Genomic DNA, 16,630 nt, shown 5'->3' on the forward strand with positions numbered 1-16,630 from the left:
TTAATGTTCACTAGGAGTGGTCTTATGCTTACTAGGAATGAATTCATGTTCACTACAAATGGTTTAATGTTTACTTTGAAATGGTTTAATATTCACTGCGAATGTTTTAATGTTCACAAGGAATGATTTTATGTTCTTTGGAAAATGTTAAATGTTCACTAGGAATGGTTTTATGTTCACTTGATATGTAAATGTTCACTAGGAATTATTTAATGTTCTCAATGAATGGTTTTATGTTCTTTGGGAAATGTTAAACGTTTACTAGGAATGGTTTAATGTTCACTAGATATGTAAATGTTTATTAGTAATGATTTAATGTTCACAATGAATGGTTTAATGTTCTTTGGGAAATGTTAAATGTTCAATAGGAATCGTTTAATGGTCAATAGGAATGGTTTTATGTTCACAATGAATGGTTTAATGTTCACTAGAAATGTAAATGTTCACGAGGAATGATTAAATATTTACTAGAAACTATTAAATGTTCAATAGGAATCGTTTAATGGTCAATAGGAATGGTTTTATGTTCACAATGAATGGTTTAATGTTCACTAGGAATGTAAATTTTCATGAGGAATGGTTAAATATTTACTAGAAACTATTAAATGTTCAATAGGAATCGTTTAATGGTCAATAGGAATGGTTTTATGTTCACAATGAATGGTTTAATGTTCACTAGGAATGTAAATTTTCATGAGGAATGGTTAAATATTTACTAGAAACTATTAAATGTTCAATAGGAATGGTTTAATGCTCACTAGGAATGGTTCAATGTTCACTAGGAATGGTTTTATGTTCACTAGGAATGGTTTTATGTTCATTTAAAATGATTTACTGGGAATGGTTTAAAGTTTTCTTGGAAGGTTCATGATCATGTGTTGATTTTTTAATTGTAACTGGAATCATTTTTAAAATGTTTTTCTAAATTGTTAAATGTAATCTAATTTAAAATGTTCTCTTGGAATGGTTAAATGTTCTTTTAGTTGTGTATGGGAATTTATAAATGTTCACTATGATTTTGTCAATTCTTACTGGAACAGTTGAATTTTCATTGGGAATGGCTGTATGTTCTTCGGGCATTCTTTTCTTTAGACTATTTTAATGTTCACTGGGAATTGCAAGGACTATTTTAATGTTCTCTGGGAATTGCAAAATGTTCACTGGTCATTCTTTTCAGCTGGCCAAGATAGAGGAACAGCAGCGTGCAATTCACAACCTGAAGACCAATCTGATAGACGACCTCAACTCACGGGGGGTCCTGTCTGACCCAGAAACACAGGCTGTCATCAAACGACATCAGGAGGTGCGGCTTATAGTAGACTTTATCTTAGAACCAAGAAAAATGTGTCCAGTATTTGAATATATATATATAAAGACTATCACTGGTGTAATTAGCAAAACATTCTAGATTAATAGACTAATCAGGGACAACACTGCCCGCATAGACTGGATTTTTGCTAAGAAGAGACTTCCTTTAAAGGAAAATACCATGATCACCATAAAAGGAGAAAGTGTTTTACCTGATTAGCCAGTATGGACTTCAATCAAGATAAAAATTGTTCAGTGTATTGTTTTCTTCTTCAGGAACAAGAAGTTCTGAATCAGAGGCTGGAAAAGCAGCGTCAGAGTCAGGAAATGGTGAGTCTATATTAACAGACAAAAGTTTGTCAGCCATCTTCAACATTTACCTTGTGAACACTCTGGAGCCCACATTTATTATGCAATCTAAATGAAACATGGTCAGAACCTTGTCTTTATGATATCTTGTCTGAGACCAAAACTGGACTATGTGAGGTCCAAAACTTGTTAACACTCTAGAAGGAAGTGTAATCTTCATGAAACTTGTTCGGATCATTTGTTCTTATGAGTCAGCTGAGTTTAGAAATAACATTGAGCATTGACATTTAATATTTATGTTTCATAAAGTACTTTAATTATTCTGAACTCCACCTTCTCAGAATTGTTCAGTTCCTTCCCATCTGTGGTGAGCTGCCCAAGGCCCTCTTGTTAAAAAATTGAAAATAAATCATGTTTAAACAATCCAAATCAGCTGAAAAAAACTATTAATTCAAAATTATTGATGCATTATAATGTAATTTTAAACATAATTATGTACTTTAAAAGGTAAGTTGTCTATGTTTTTAACCCTGTTTTGAACATATACGCACATAACCTCATAGAAATACAATGTAAATAATTGCTTTATAAGACTTTTTTCTTATTTAATTTGGATTCTTGAATAAATGTTTATTGGGTATTCTTTCTTGAAATGGTATTAACGATCAGAATTGAATATTTTTTTAAAAGTTAATTAGTATGATATTGCTGAGCAACAACGTCACATAAACAGACAAAAAGTAAAAAAGGTAGCTGTAATTGCTTTATTATTTTCCATTAAGCAAACTTAAAAATATGCTTGAAAAAGCAGCTGGGTGCCTATACATAGGTGCGTGAAATGCGTGGTAAATAATTTTATGTAAAATTCTTTCGAAAAATTAATTTGGATACTGTAAAGTATAGAAGAGGTGAATATGTAACTTTTCTTTTTTAATGTTACATTATGATCAAGGGGAAGCATGACAACTGTTCTGATTTATAGCATCATTTAATTGCAGAGGTTTACCAATAATTCCAATGATCTTAAATTTTACTGCTACACTGTGATTGATTGGGGCTTATGACTTAATGTAAATTGTCAGAATGTTTAAAAAATTATCACAATTTCGATCATTTAAGTGGTAGTTCTGGTTATCAGAGTTTAAAAGACAAGTGAGGTTCGTTTTGGGAAAACTGGGCATAATGCATGTGCATAAAGTGACTTCCCAGATTAGCCTGTGGAGTCTGCACAGGCTTATTAAGGAACCACTTTCTGCTTTTATGGAATTTTTCCTTTAAAGAATGTCTGTTCTAAACAAAAATCCAGTGAAAGCGGAAAGTGTTGTCCTTAATTAGCCTGTGTGGACTGAACAGGCTAATCTGGGATAACAGTTTATGCACGTGCATCATATCGTTCCTGATAAGCCTGTGTGGACCGAACAGGCTAATCTGGGACAACACTACACACACATTAAACCCCCTTTTCCCAGAGCAAGGCTGAAATACATATATAATGTTTGTCAGCCTGTCATTGACTTAAAGATATAGGAGTGTTTACTTATGACATATATAATGTTTGTCAGCCTGTCATTGACTTAAAGATATATGCGTGTTTACTTATGACATATATAATGTTTGTCAGCCTGTCATTAACTTAAAGATATGTGAGTGTTTACTTATGACATAGGTAACATTTGTAGCCTGCATATGTGCAAAAGCTGAACATATTTGTCTTGGTTGTTAGTCTATTCTTTATTCTTAAATCTAATGTGCTGGTGAGTACCCGCCCTAGTTTTGCATGTTTTCCCCATGCTGTCAGGCCCTACGAGAGAAGCTACAGATGCGTCTCCAGCAGAGGGAGAAGTCGATGATTTCCATGCAAGACGAAGAACTCAAGAACCTGGCTGCTCCAAACAAGACCGCTGCAAAAATTAAAAAAATGTTGCTCATCCATAAGCATATGGTGTCCATGGAAAAGATGAGGTTGGTTTGTTAATTGATTAAACAGTTGTTAGGCATAATATATAAGTTCTTTTTGTTTGTCAGAACTCATGGTTCCCAGCTTGGCAACATAACTTGTGTGTGGATTGGTCTCCCTGCCTCTGATTCAAGTCAGGCAGTTGGTAGTAACTGACAGAAATACAGGAACTAAAATCTTATAAACCAGCTTCTACAGGAAAAATGAATGCAATGGTTAAACGACCGCTTTTATGGCTATAGAAGTCACATTTATCCTCCAATCTTCATGAAATTGTATCAGAATATTTCTTCTGATGATAAACATGTATGGGTAGAGTTCAAGCAAGGTTCCATTCTGCTGAAAAACATAGCTGCCAGGGGTCGGGGCAGTTTTCTTTATATGGCTCTCATAAAATCTTCATTACATTCTAGAAGTCACATTTATTGTCCACTCTTCTTAAGAATTGGCAAGGTCAGAAAATTTGTTCTTATCTCAGCTGATTAAAATATGTTTCGGGGGTCTGTTGAAAAACATGGCAGGGCAGTTTTCCAGATAAGGCTATAGTATAACCTTGTTGACACTCTTAAGTGACATATATTGTCCAATCCTTATAAAACTTGGTCAGAACATCGGTTGTAATGATATATCAGCTAGTTTGAAAATGGTTCTGATTAATTTTGATGAAAAACATATGCACCAGGTTCGTACAAATGAAATATTGTTTCATATACTATTTTTATTCTTCTGAAGTCCACGATTTAAAAATAGTTTAGTTCTCAAGGGTCTCAGAGCCCATGGCTTTCTTGTTCAATTTGTTCTGGCTGTTCTGAACAACTAATAAATAATGTTGTTCAAATGTTATTATTGTTCCATGTTCGATATGAAACTTAAACTGTCATATTGTAATCAGAAACCAGTTGGAGAGAGAGATCAGCCAGACGCTAGAGCAGGTTAGACACGAATATGAAGTCTGCAAACGCAAGGCAGTTCAAGACCAGGTAGGGTATTATACATGAAAATTGGACACGTTCTGGGAAAACAGGGTGTAATGCATGTACACAAAGTGTTTAACAGATTAGCCTGTGCAGTCCACACAAGCTTATCAGGGACAACTCTTTTCATTATAATGGAATTTTATGTTTAAAGGAAGTCTCTTTCTAGAAAAAAATACAGTTAAGGCTGATCTGGGATGACACTTTATGCACATGCATTAAGCACAGTTTAGTCTGATCTGGGATGACACTTTATGCACATGCATTAAGCACAGTTAAGGCTGATCTGGGATGACACTTTATGCACATGCATTAAGCACAGTTTAGTCTGATCTGGGATGACACTTTATGCACATGCATTAAGCACAGTTTAGTCTGATCTGGGATGACACTTTATGCACATGCATTAAGCACAGTTTAGTCTGATCTGGGATGACACTTTATGCACATGCATTAAGCAAAGTTTAGTCTGATCTGGGATGACACTTTATGCACATGCATTAAGCACAGTTTAGTCTGATCTGGGGTGACACTTTATGCACATGCATTAAGCACAGTTTAGTCTGATCTGGGATGACACTTTATGCACATGCATTAAGCACAGTTTAGGCTGATCTGGGATGACACTTTATGCACATGCATTAAGCACAGTTTAGGCTAATCTGGGATGACACTTACGCACATGCATTAAGCACAGTTTAGTCTGATCTGGGATGACACTTTATGCACATGCATTAAGCACAGTTTAGTCTGATCTGGGATGACACTTACGCACATGCATCAAGCACAGTTTAGTCTGATCTGGGATGACACTTACGCACATGCATTAAGCACAGTTTAGTCTGATCTGGGATGACACTTTATGCACATGCATTAAGCACAGTTTAGTCTGATCTGGGATGACACTTACGCACATGCATTATTATGCACAGTTTAGGCTGATCTGGGATGACACTTACACACATGCATTAAGCACAGTTTAGTCTGATCTGGGATGACACTTTATGCACATGCATTAAGCACAGTTTTCCCAGTAGGAGGCTTATATAAAGAAGTAGTTTGGATACTTTTGTGGAATTGAAACAGAAATGCTTGTGCCAATAAAGATTTTCAAATTTACAAAGTGTTGTATTATTAACATGTTTGTGCCAGAAAATAGTGGTATATAATAAAAGGTATTAGTTCGGACACTTAAGAAATTTTTTATTGCAAAGTATGTAAATTAATGAAGATGGTAAAAGAACATTAATTTAAAATATATCAATTTGTGACAGATTTTTCAGAGTTTTGACTTTTACTAAAGCTACAGTGCATTTCTGGTTCCACATTTTACTGTCATCATTCTAAAGATAGAAATTGGACATTCAATTTGATTGCTTCATGAACACTTAAGTTTGATTCCGACAGTATTTTAGTGTACTAATGATGATTCTTATAAAACACTGATTTTTATCCTCAGAAAATGGACATAATGTGACTCATTTAGCCTTTCCCTTTTGGCAACCTCAAGCTATTTTGTTTACTCATAGATACAAATTATAAGGCAACATACTGGATGGAGGTCTTTCTGTCCATCTGTCTGGGGGTGGGGCAAATTGAGGGAGGTGGAAGTAAAAGAGTATTGGGGTAATGTAAGGCGAACAAAATGTGAGGAGATGAAATAGAGGAAGAAAATGAAAGTATGGAGAGGTAACTAAAAGTGAGGATTGGGGAAAGGAGGGGAACCATAAAGCGGTGGTGAGGGCGATTCCTTAATTGGATAAGGATTCGGTAAATTAGGAGAGTGAAATGAATAGTGATGTCATTGCAGAAAAATTTTAAGTTTAAGTTTGACAGGTATTTTCAAATAATTTTTTTAACCTGATGGGACTGTCTTGTGACTTAAAGGAGATGGAGTTCATAGCCGGCCTTGTGCGTGTTGGAACAATCCCTAAAGAAGAACTGGAGTCCGTGTTACGGACTCTATATCCAGGAAAGTCGGAAGAAGAGCTGAAGGACATCCTTGGCAAGATATTTGACCCCAAACTGCAGACCAACCAGCCTCCCATGGACCATGCACAGGCGTAAGTTACATTATTGTATTGAAGCTTATAAAATTAACTTGATTCTAGTTGGTATAATTTCTCCCTAGCTGACATTTTTGAATTGCTCCTGAGCTGACATTTGGTATATCTTAATAAAATGAATATAGTTATACTCAAACTTTAAGACTTTGGGTTGGCCTGTTTTCACCAACCCATTCTTACACTTGAAGGGGCCTTTTCACACTTTGGTAAATTGACATAATTGAAAAAAATTGTTTCAGATTCACAAATTTTTGTTATGATATTTATGAGGAAACTGCAATACTGAACATTTACCGTGCTCTAAAATATCCATAATATGCATCTTTTGAAGATTTTAAAACCTGAAAATTATAAACCATTGAATAATTTGGAGATTTCTGTTGTGGTTATATTTTGTGACACTACAAGGATTGCTTATATAAAGTATAAAATACCTCACTCATTGTATGAGCAAGGATGGCCGAGTGGACAAGTGTTAGACTTTTACTCCAGGTGTCATAGGATTGAACCCAGATAAGGGTTACTTTTTTTCTTTCTTTAATTTTATTATTGTTTTTTTACTCGATCTTTCTAGATCAAATGTTTACATTTATCAATATAAAGCATTTAATTATAAACTTCAATACATGCCAAAATCAGTGAAAAGGTCCCTTTAAGAATCAAAACTATTCTTACACTCAATAAAAAAGCTTGCAAGTGTGCATATATACTGTGCATATATACTGGCTAAATTGGTGCTTATATCATGAACATCTTGTGCTGAATGAAGAATTAAATTTTTATAGGTGTAAACTGCTATGCTAGACTTTACTTTTATGTAGTTTTAGAACATAAGAGTTTCAGGAATATTCTGTATTTTTATACTTAAGTCTAAGAATAGAATGGATAATATGGGCCAAGGGCCTGCTGATCTCTGCTTAGCTTACACTTATACGTATATCCTCATTAAATCTCCATAGCTTACATTTAACAGTTCCTCATTAAATCCTTCACATGTGGTTTATCCTTGTTTTCTCTCTTCTCTCTTGCCTGTCCTGTTGCCGTGTGTAGTACCGCTCTTTTGAGCCGCGTCATGGAGTCTCAGGCTCATCCCCCACCGTTCCTGCGCCGGCAATCTTCCATCAGCAACATGGGGTCTAGCAGAACCAGGTACTGTCTCACACACATGGGGAAAAATGAATGCCTCTCTCTGTGAAAACTGGGCTTAATGCAAGTGTGTAAAGTTTCACAGACTTAGCTGGGACAACACTTTGCGCAAATGCATTTAGCCCATTTGACCCTGAATGAAGTCAGTAAATGTGTTTTAAATTGATGTCTGATTTGCAGTTTGCCTTGTCATTTTTGATGTAACAAGGTCATGGCAGGTAGTAAATATGGGCTGTGTTCTAGGAAAACTGGGCTTTGTACACATGCCTGAAGTGTCCTCATTATCAAGTTTCTTCTAAGGAATCTGCACAGTCTAATCAGGGACAACAATTTTCGCCTACACTGGTTGTTTTTTTTTAGAAGAGTCCCCCTTTAAAACTTCCATAAAAATGGAAAGAGTCATGTCTGACTAGCCTGTGTGAATCTGGGACAACACTTTACGCATTTGCATTAAGCCCAGTTTGTTGTTTTGAAATCAACAGTTTGAGTAGCAGCTGTACATATGCTTTTTATAGTGGAATTGCTAAAAATGTAATGTAGTGTGTCATTTCCTATTTATTGTTTTAACACTTAAATGTTACTAACCCTAATTGCAGTGCTGCCACCAGATATATCCGGTCAAGCTATAGGTAACCTGGCCCATGTTGAGACCTTATATATCCGCCAAATTTTGTATTTCATATGTCCTCCACTTGCTGGGTATTTTTCAGATAAATCAACATATGACTTCCTTTCTTATTTTTATAATCCAATTCCTGATACTTGTATGTAACTTTTTATGCCTCCGAAGGTTGGCATATAGTTTTTTAACTGTCCGAAAGTCCGTCTATCTGACTGTCAATCCGTCAGTCTGACTGTCCATCCCAAAACTTAACATTGGTCATAACTTTTGAAATATTGAAGATAGCAACTTGATATTGATATTCTAGGTAAAGGTCAAATATATGGCTTCAAAGCGGTGCTGAAGGGGGCATTGTGGTTTTGACAAACACATCTCTTGTTGTTTATGTTTTTATTTTCTAAGCTCTTTTTAGATGCATACAAGTGATTTTTCCTTTCAGTATACAACTTTTAACTGAGTCCGCCATTATTTTTTACAAGATAATGTACATGTGCTTATGAATTCATCAAAATCAGTTGTTCAGACATGTCATGCATGTTTTCTTATCACAACAAAATTAATTTATTATTTGTGTGCCACTGGAAATAGAAGATTTCTTAAGAAGAGAAATCATTATAAGACATCGAAATATAAATGAGCCTCGCACTGTGAAAAGGGGGTTTAATGCGTGTGCGTAAAGTGCAGTCTACACAGGCTAATCAGGGACAACACTTTCTGCCTAAACTGGATTGTTGTCAAGAAGGGTCTTCCTTAAAACGAAAAATACAAAAAAAAGCAGAAAGTGTTGTCCCTGATAAGCCTGGTTGGACTGCATAGGCTAATCTGGGACTACACTTTACGCACATGCATTAAACCCCATTTTCACAGAGCAAGGCTCAAGCACATTAATCATGTTTTATCAGGGACTTCATGATATATGAGTGTTTTAAAATGACATTATTATAACCACAACTAATCATCCTATTTAAGTTGTCTGCCTTTAGATGTTTTTAATATTTTCCTTAAACTCAAAATACTAAGATTCTTCTAAAACTTAACATTACCTCTATAGAACTACTAAAGAAGATACACTGCAGTCATTACTTTTCTTTTTTACTCGTGTATGCTTTTTTAGCCGAGTATTAAAGTTTGTTTTAGCATGTTGGTCTTTTTTGTTCTTTTTGAAGAATCAGCAATTATGAAGCATTTTGTATGTTTGTAGCTCACCTGTGCAAAAATAGTGTGAGTTTTGGGGACCGCTTTTTATAAGTCATGTGTAACAAGTTTTGATGGTCCTCTACTTAGTATGTACAAGACAATCATGCTTCTGTGGTCAAAATTTTTCCCACCCTGGGTTTTTTTTGCTTTCCTCATATGTATATTCTAAAAACTTTTAAAAAATTCTCTGAAACCTCAAGGCGCATAGGTAAGGTATTTGGTATGGAACATCGAATGGTGGTCCTCTTCCAAGTTTTTTTAATTCTTGTATGTGAAGTTTAAATTTGCTCCATTTTAGGGGTAACTTGTTTTTTGTATATAAATATAGTGAAAACATTAAATAGAATCTCTGAAAAGACCAGGCCCAGAAGTTACGTATTGGCATGTAACGTTATATGGAGGTCCCCCTGTACATTTGTTCAAAACACATGGACGCCATGCCCTTTAAAATCTTCTGTTAAATAGCATATGTTAGGTATTAAATATGTAACAGCGTATGATGATTCTCCACCTAGTTTGTTCAAATAATGTAAATTGGCTCTGTCCTGGTGATGGCATGATTTATATTAAGTTATATAGAAAACTAATTTCAATTATAAGAAATATGGATTTGTTATAAAACATTAAGTGCCTCACCCATAAGTTGAGTTGACTTTTAAGGTCAATTTTGGGAGCATTTTTAGGTCGACTTATGGCGGCAAATGTAGGGTATGAAACCACAAGCTTATATAATTGGTTTGTGACATCTGATAATGATCCTCTACAAAAAAAATTCAAATCATACCCCTGGGGATTAAACTGGCCTCACCCTAGTGGTCACATTATTTATATAGATGTAATTTTTAAATTACTTTTACAATCCCCAAAGCGCATGGGTTATGGTTTTAATATTTCAAAATGCTAATTTCTATGTGTGAGGCATTAAGCTTGTCTGGGCTTCCATCGATATATCTGTACGTCTGTTTGTATGTCTTGAAGCGTGTGTTTTGAACTTTCAATACTTGGTTGATCTGGCTCAAGCTTTCACATTTGAATGAAGTTAATGTGTAGATGATTGTTCACCCAATTATGCGACTATTAAACGCCATAGTTAGATTGAAACGTAATATAAACCAAACAAAAATAGATTTCTGAGCCAAGCTCGTTAACCCATTTATGCCTAGCGTCTAGAAAAAAGGCCTTGTCAAACAGCGCCTCATCTGGGTCTGCGCTGTTTGCTTAAAGGAATTTCTGTAAGAAATATTCTAAATATAGAAATAAGTATACTAAACATCCATAATTTTGGAAATAAATTGATCCAATTTAGAAGAATGGGAGAGTCCACTAGGCATAAATGGGTTAAAAAAGGAATTTGGACTGTGATGCATTTTGGTAGAATTGTGGTCCTTTGCCTGTTTGTCCACTATTGAATATATTCCCAACATTGCGTGCTTAAGACTCCTCTTGAACATCATGAAGCAATTTTGACTGCTACCAGTTTTTGCTAAATTATGGCCCTAAGTGTTTTTGTCCACTGTAGAATATCTAGTATGTGTGTCTTTGTCCAAATGAGTATTTGTCAGGGGCGGGGGGCGGGGGGGGGGGGGGCATAGCATAGCTATAGATGTAAGAATATAGCTCTATGATATTTGTTCTATAATTCCCCACCTAAGCAAAAACATGAAAGTTTATATTTTGCTGTAATGTTAATTTGTTTCACACATTATTGTTGTAGCATAACCGCACGGGAAATTCTGGTGCAGGAAGAGTAAGCTATTGTTAGGTTAGGGATTGCGTATGCCGTTTTATCGCAGCACCTGTGTAGATTACCTCCCCTGTCTGAGCGTGTGATGACTACTCAAACTTGGGAATTTCAGGGAAAACATATCTAAATGTTCTATTAATTTCTAGCAGTTTCTATATCTTTTTTCAAAGAAACTTATATATACTTTATTATCATATTATACATGTTGATGTTAAAAATATTTTGCTCTTTTAACATTTTAAATCAAAATCTTTTTGATAAAGATAACATGTAATAAGAAATGTAATATGATGATGTGAAACTAAAATTTTATTGGTGAGCATCCAGCCGTTTACCAAAGGTTATTGTGTAAAAAATAACCCTTGTCAAAAAAATAACCCACTTTCATACCAAAACACACTTAAACCAACATAAAACTGTGTTTTTTCTGAGTTTTTCTCAGCGAAAGTTGGTTTTTGCTATTAAAAGCGAGTTTTATGTGCGCTAAACTGTGCTTAACTGAGTTTAAAGTTGGTTATTTTAAGAAGATGTGTGTTTAAGCGAGTTTTTTCTGTAAGGAGTCAGTTTTTTGTGTGTCAAAAGTGAGCCTTTTTATTTATGAGTTGGTTTATGTGTGTTTAAGTGTGTCTTTTTGTTTTATAAGCGAGTCATTTACAACAGAAGTTGATCCTTTTTAAACAGAAGTGGGTTTAAGCGAGTTTAAATTGGTCTTTTTGTAAATAATTTGAGAGCTGAAACCAGGCTAAAAGACTCACTTTAACACACTTTTCAATAAGTTGGTATTTTGTTTATAAATAATACTCATCAATGAAACAATAATTCTTCAACTAGGTCTTTGTTTCATGTTTATAGCCATATATAATACAAGTCAATTGTAAAGGGGCTTTTTTACAGCTTGTTTGCCATTGTCCCTATTGTAAATGGGTGTGCTCCCCATAATTTTTTACTGAATATTGGATGAAAATGGCTCTTTCAGAACATCACAGGTTCACAGATGGACAACAGGTATCACTGCCAAAAACTATAAAAATGATAAAACTTAGTTTTATACCTGAAAATGAAAGAGTTTGTGTTTCGCTTTGATTTTTTTCTTTATATTTGTTTTTATTATAAACAATATCTTATGATTGTTTTATGTCTTAAAATAATTTTATTTTTTTTAAATTTTAAAACAATCTTTTATGATTGTTTATATTTGTTTAAAACAGTATGTACTTGTTAAATCTGCATGTTTAAATAATTATGGTATTGGAAACATTATTTTGGAAATAATCTATTAATTTGTGTACATAAGTTATGCAAGATTTTGATATTTTCATATGATACCATTATATCCATTTTCTTAATTTGCAATAAAATAATAAGATGCCAAACATGACCTGTGTTACATAAACAGTCAACAAAATAACATGACATACCTAAAAACACCCCTTTTCACACCACTAACAATAAACAGATAACAATCTGTCAGGCATTCAGAGCTAAACAGGGTACTGATTATCAGGGGCAGATAAGGTTACTGATAGGGTTTGCCCAGACATAAGGCTGGAATGAGGTATAAGACTTTTGATTGGTTCAAATTTTTGCACAGGAAATTATTTGAAAACAACAACTTTTGAAAAACAAGCTGGTTTCAGCAATTGAATTGAGCTAAATTAAATTAACATTAAGACTTATAATTGTTCTGTAAAATGTATTGAAATACTGTCAGCATGAAGTATTGTGTGATAAAAACAATGTGTATTTTACTACAATTTGGAAATCAACAATAAGTTTGTTGGAAAAGAAGTTCAACTGTTGTTTTTTTTTAAATACTGAAGAACAGTTTTAACAGGTTTGTATTGTCATTTCTTCATCCTTTTTTTATTTAGTTTACTGAATTAATTATGATCATTATTGTATTTATGTATTGTCACTGGGAAATGTAAATTGATAAGTTAATGTATTGCAACTTAAAGGAAAAACAACACAATTTGAAGCAAAAATAGATGAACATACACATGACAAAGTGTAAATGTTGTGTACAGTGAATTATTGTGGTTGTGTTTTATGATTATTGTCATCTTTATTGTTATTTATAGATGATTTCTGGTTATTACTGAACAGATTTCTTTCCCTCATATTTTAATTTTGAAGGTTAAACTCTTGCCCCAAGAGCAAAAGGGGTAATCATACTACCTGATGTATGGACTTTTACACCAGGCTTTTACCCTGCACGAGCTGGCCAAATTGAGGGGAACTGAAGTGGGCAAACCTCGCCCTGTCCTTGAACAAGAAAGCTGGATTTGTTGAGAGGTAAAACTATACAGGTTTTTGCATTGTAAAAGCGTCACAATTCTGACCAATGTGACAAATATTTTTAGAGTTTGAAATGTGATGAAAGTAAATTACAAGCTTTGGAAAATTACCAATTGTAAATATTTTGTCAAAACTTTTCTTTTTTTGGTTCCAGAGTATCATTTAAGCTGAAATCCAGCATGAAACCAGGGAGGTGATGGCCATCGCACAGGCCATGTGCCGACTATTCACTTTCCACCAGCTTGTGACTTGCTCCATGAAGGGAGCAACAACTACAACTGGGTCACCAAGACCAAGCCTCCCCGCTGCTGAGAGAAATACCAGAGAAATGCAATCATTGGTACTTTTTCTTCATCATAAAAATTTGAAGTACCAGTTATCCATATAGAAATTCAATACACATTCTACAAATATTTTTCAGATCACATACTGTTTACAGTCGCATAAATGATCATTTTATTACATCATTTGTGAAAAGGGAGAGTTTTTATAATCCAAGTGACAGTTAACAATAGTTTTTTTTTATTCATGAAGACAGGGATTGAAAAACTTTGTCCGTGTCTCTAGTCACTGTCTCCAGGACAATCAGTAATAAACTCATTTGTGTTGACTTCCTTAATATGCAAATATTTTACCATTTCTGGCTAGAGTATTTTCTATTTAAGAACAGATTTTGTTGTTTTTTTGCATGTTTTTAAAATGAATAGTCTATTATATTTTTTCAGACGTCATAGCCAAAACCTTTGACAAGCCTCTGGTTGATGTTGAAGAAAAGATGAGAGGTTGTTTAAGGCATCTGCGGCTGATGCACAAGTAGACTGAAGTCTTTGTACATAAAATGTGCTGTTAAAATGATTAAAATTGAATTGTCCGTCTGTCTGTCTATCCCTCCGAAAACTTTAGCATTGGTCATAACTTTTGCAATATTGAAGAAAGCAACTTGATATTTAGCATGCATGTGTATCTCATTGAGCTGCACATTTTGAGTGGTGCAAGGTCAAGGTCATCCTTCAAGGTCAGAGGTCAAAATCCAATGGAAGAAATAAGCAAAGAGAGATAATTTCTATACCTGCCAAATGATAAATAGAAATTTTATTTCAAAGCAGCGCAGTAGGGGGCATTGTGTTTCTGACAAACACATCTCTTGTATGTATTTATTCCATACAATCTTACTTTTTTCAGTTCTTTCTTTGTGTTCAATGTTATGTTATAACACTATTATATTTTATTATAACAATGCCATGTCTGTCAAAATAGTTCTATCATGCTGTGTATATGGATATATATGTAAAGTTTTATGTTTTATCGTTTAAAAAAGTAATTAGAATTTAATTTATGATATTTTTGTTCTTATCATAAAAAAGTTTTCCAGTTTTCAAGTGGGTAAAAAGTGGGTTTTTACTGAGCATTTAACAGGTTTTAAAGCTAGTTTTAACTGCGTTTAATCTGTGAAAAGCATACATTTAGCTCACTTAATGCTCAAATAAAACCCCACTTTTAACTCGCTTAAGAACAGGAAAAACCGACTTGATGTGTAGAAGCGGGTGTAAAAGCCAACATAAAGAAGGAAAACACACTTACTTTTAACAAACTTAAGTTGGTAAAACTCGGTTTTAAAGCGTGTTTTAACTGCGTTTAATCTGAGTTAAGCACACATTTAGCTCACTTAACACTCAAACAAAAACCCACTTTTAACTCGCTTAATAACAGGAAAAACCGACTTGATGTGTAGAAGCGGGTTTAAAAGCCAACATAGAGAAGGAAAACACACTCACTATTAACCCACTTAAGTTGGTTTAAGTTAGTTTAAGTTGGTTTAAGTTGGTATAAGAAGGTATAAGCGTGTTGGTTTATGTGAGTGAAATCCAGGTTTTACCTACAAAAAACCAAGTCGGTAAGCAAAAAGTGTGTTTAAAAGACACGCTTTAACCCGGTGCCAATACCGCAGGGTTTAACACGGTTTTAACACAGATTAAAACCGGGTTTTGCCCACTTTTTTGACAAGGGAATTTCCGTATCAAAATATGAGTCTTTAAGGAAATTAAGCTTTTTTAACACAAATTCAAGTTGATGGCTGTCAGGACTTGTGTTTTTTTGGTTTAAAACAATTTGTTATATTTTCTTTTCTGTTTTAAATAAAATTAAGATTAATGAATATTTGTAATGAGACGATTTTATAAATGATTTACACACACAAAGGCAAATAATTGAATAAATTATCTTGTTATAAATGTGCCAGCTTCAAAGAATAACTTTTTTCCGCAAGATATGCCTTCAGCTTTAAATTTTATAACAACTGGTTCTGTTACATACAGATACTCTGGCTTGTTTCCAAGGTGCTTTAATCTGTCACCTGCTAATGCACTCAGCTGTCACTGTTCACTGTCTGAAACCACTGTACTTGACCAGATATTATGCGCAACAATAATTATGCTGTATAACGCGCACCCACATTTTAATGCCCTAATGGAGGTTTATTGTGGTAATTTCTCTTCTAGCCTAACACAACTGAAACTTTCACTTTGTTATGCGTAAACCATTATAACTACCACATCAGGCCATTATATGCTAAATAAAGTATAATTTTTCTGATTAAACAAACAATATATACAATCAAGCATTGAGTTTGAATTACATTTTATTGCTTTGCCATATTTTTTTAAAGCAGATACAAGTTAGATGCTCAACCGCCTATTTTAAGATTTGCATCAGAGCATGTAACCTGGGTTAGCATTAACAAAAACTCTTAACTGATATTGCCTTTACATGAATATCTAAAATTACATTGCCTCCCTGTTATAAAATGTTTTCGGCTGACAATATTTAAAAATATCAAACATTTACAGTGAACTCAAAATGACTTGATGTCACATAACTTTCCTAACATGAGCTTTTTACTCTGCATTAATTCACCATTAGGTTCAATAAACTTAAATTTAAGGATTCAGTGTGTAGCTGATGTTTCTCTGGATCCTTTCTTTATCCTATATTCAACCATTACATTCTCTT

General features: G+C 34.1%; 2 protein-coding genes across 7 annotated transcripts in view; one reads left to right on the forward strand and one right to left on the reverse strand.

Moving 5' to 3' along the window:
* The window catches only part of LOC127858435 (G protein-coupled receptor kinase 5-like), a 165,472-nt gene that overhangs the window by 49,064 nt on the left and 99,778 nt on the right, over positions 1–16,630 (reverse strand). The window lies entirely within an intron of this gene.
* Positions 1–16,630, forward strand: part of LOC127858430 (trichohyalin-like) — a 58,079-nt gene that overhangs the window by 37,961 nt on the left and 3,488 nt on the right. For 4 of the 6 annotated variants that reach the window (XM_052395589.1, XM_052395587.1, XM_052395586.1 and 1 more), the window contains 7 exons: positions 1,178–1,303; positions 1,585–1,638; positions 3,416–3,579; positions 4,467–4,554; positions 6,436–6,611; positions 7,665–7,763; positions 11,294–11,326. In XM_052395589.1, coding sequence (XP_052251549.1) covers positions 1,178–1,303; positions 1,585–1,638; positions 3,416–3,579; positions 4,467–4,554; positions 6,436–6,611; positions 7,665–7,763; positions 11,294–11,326 — 740 coding nt within the window. The remainder of the gene's footprint in view (positions 1–1,177; positions 1,304–1,584; positions 1,639–3,415; positions 3,580–4,466; positions 4,555–6,435; positions 6,612–7,664; positions 7,764–11,293; positions 11,327–16,630) is intronic. The other 2 variants (XM_052395590.1, XM_052395591.1) reach the window with 2 other exon arrangements.

The sequence above is a fragment of the Dreissena polymorpha genome, chromosome 14 (genome assembly GCF_020536995.1).
Source record: "Dreissena polymorpha isolate Duluth1 chromosome 14, UMN_Dpol_1.0, whole genome shotgun sequence".
Taxonomy (NCBI): Eukaryota; Metazoa; Mollusca; class Bivalvia; order Myida; family Dreissenidae; genus Dreissena; species Dreissena polymorpha.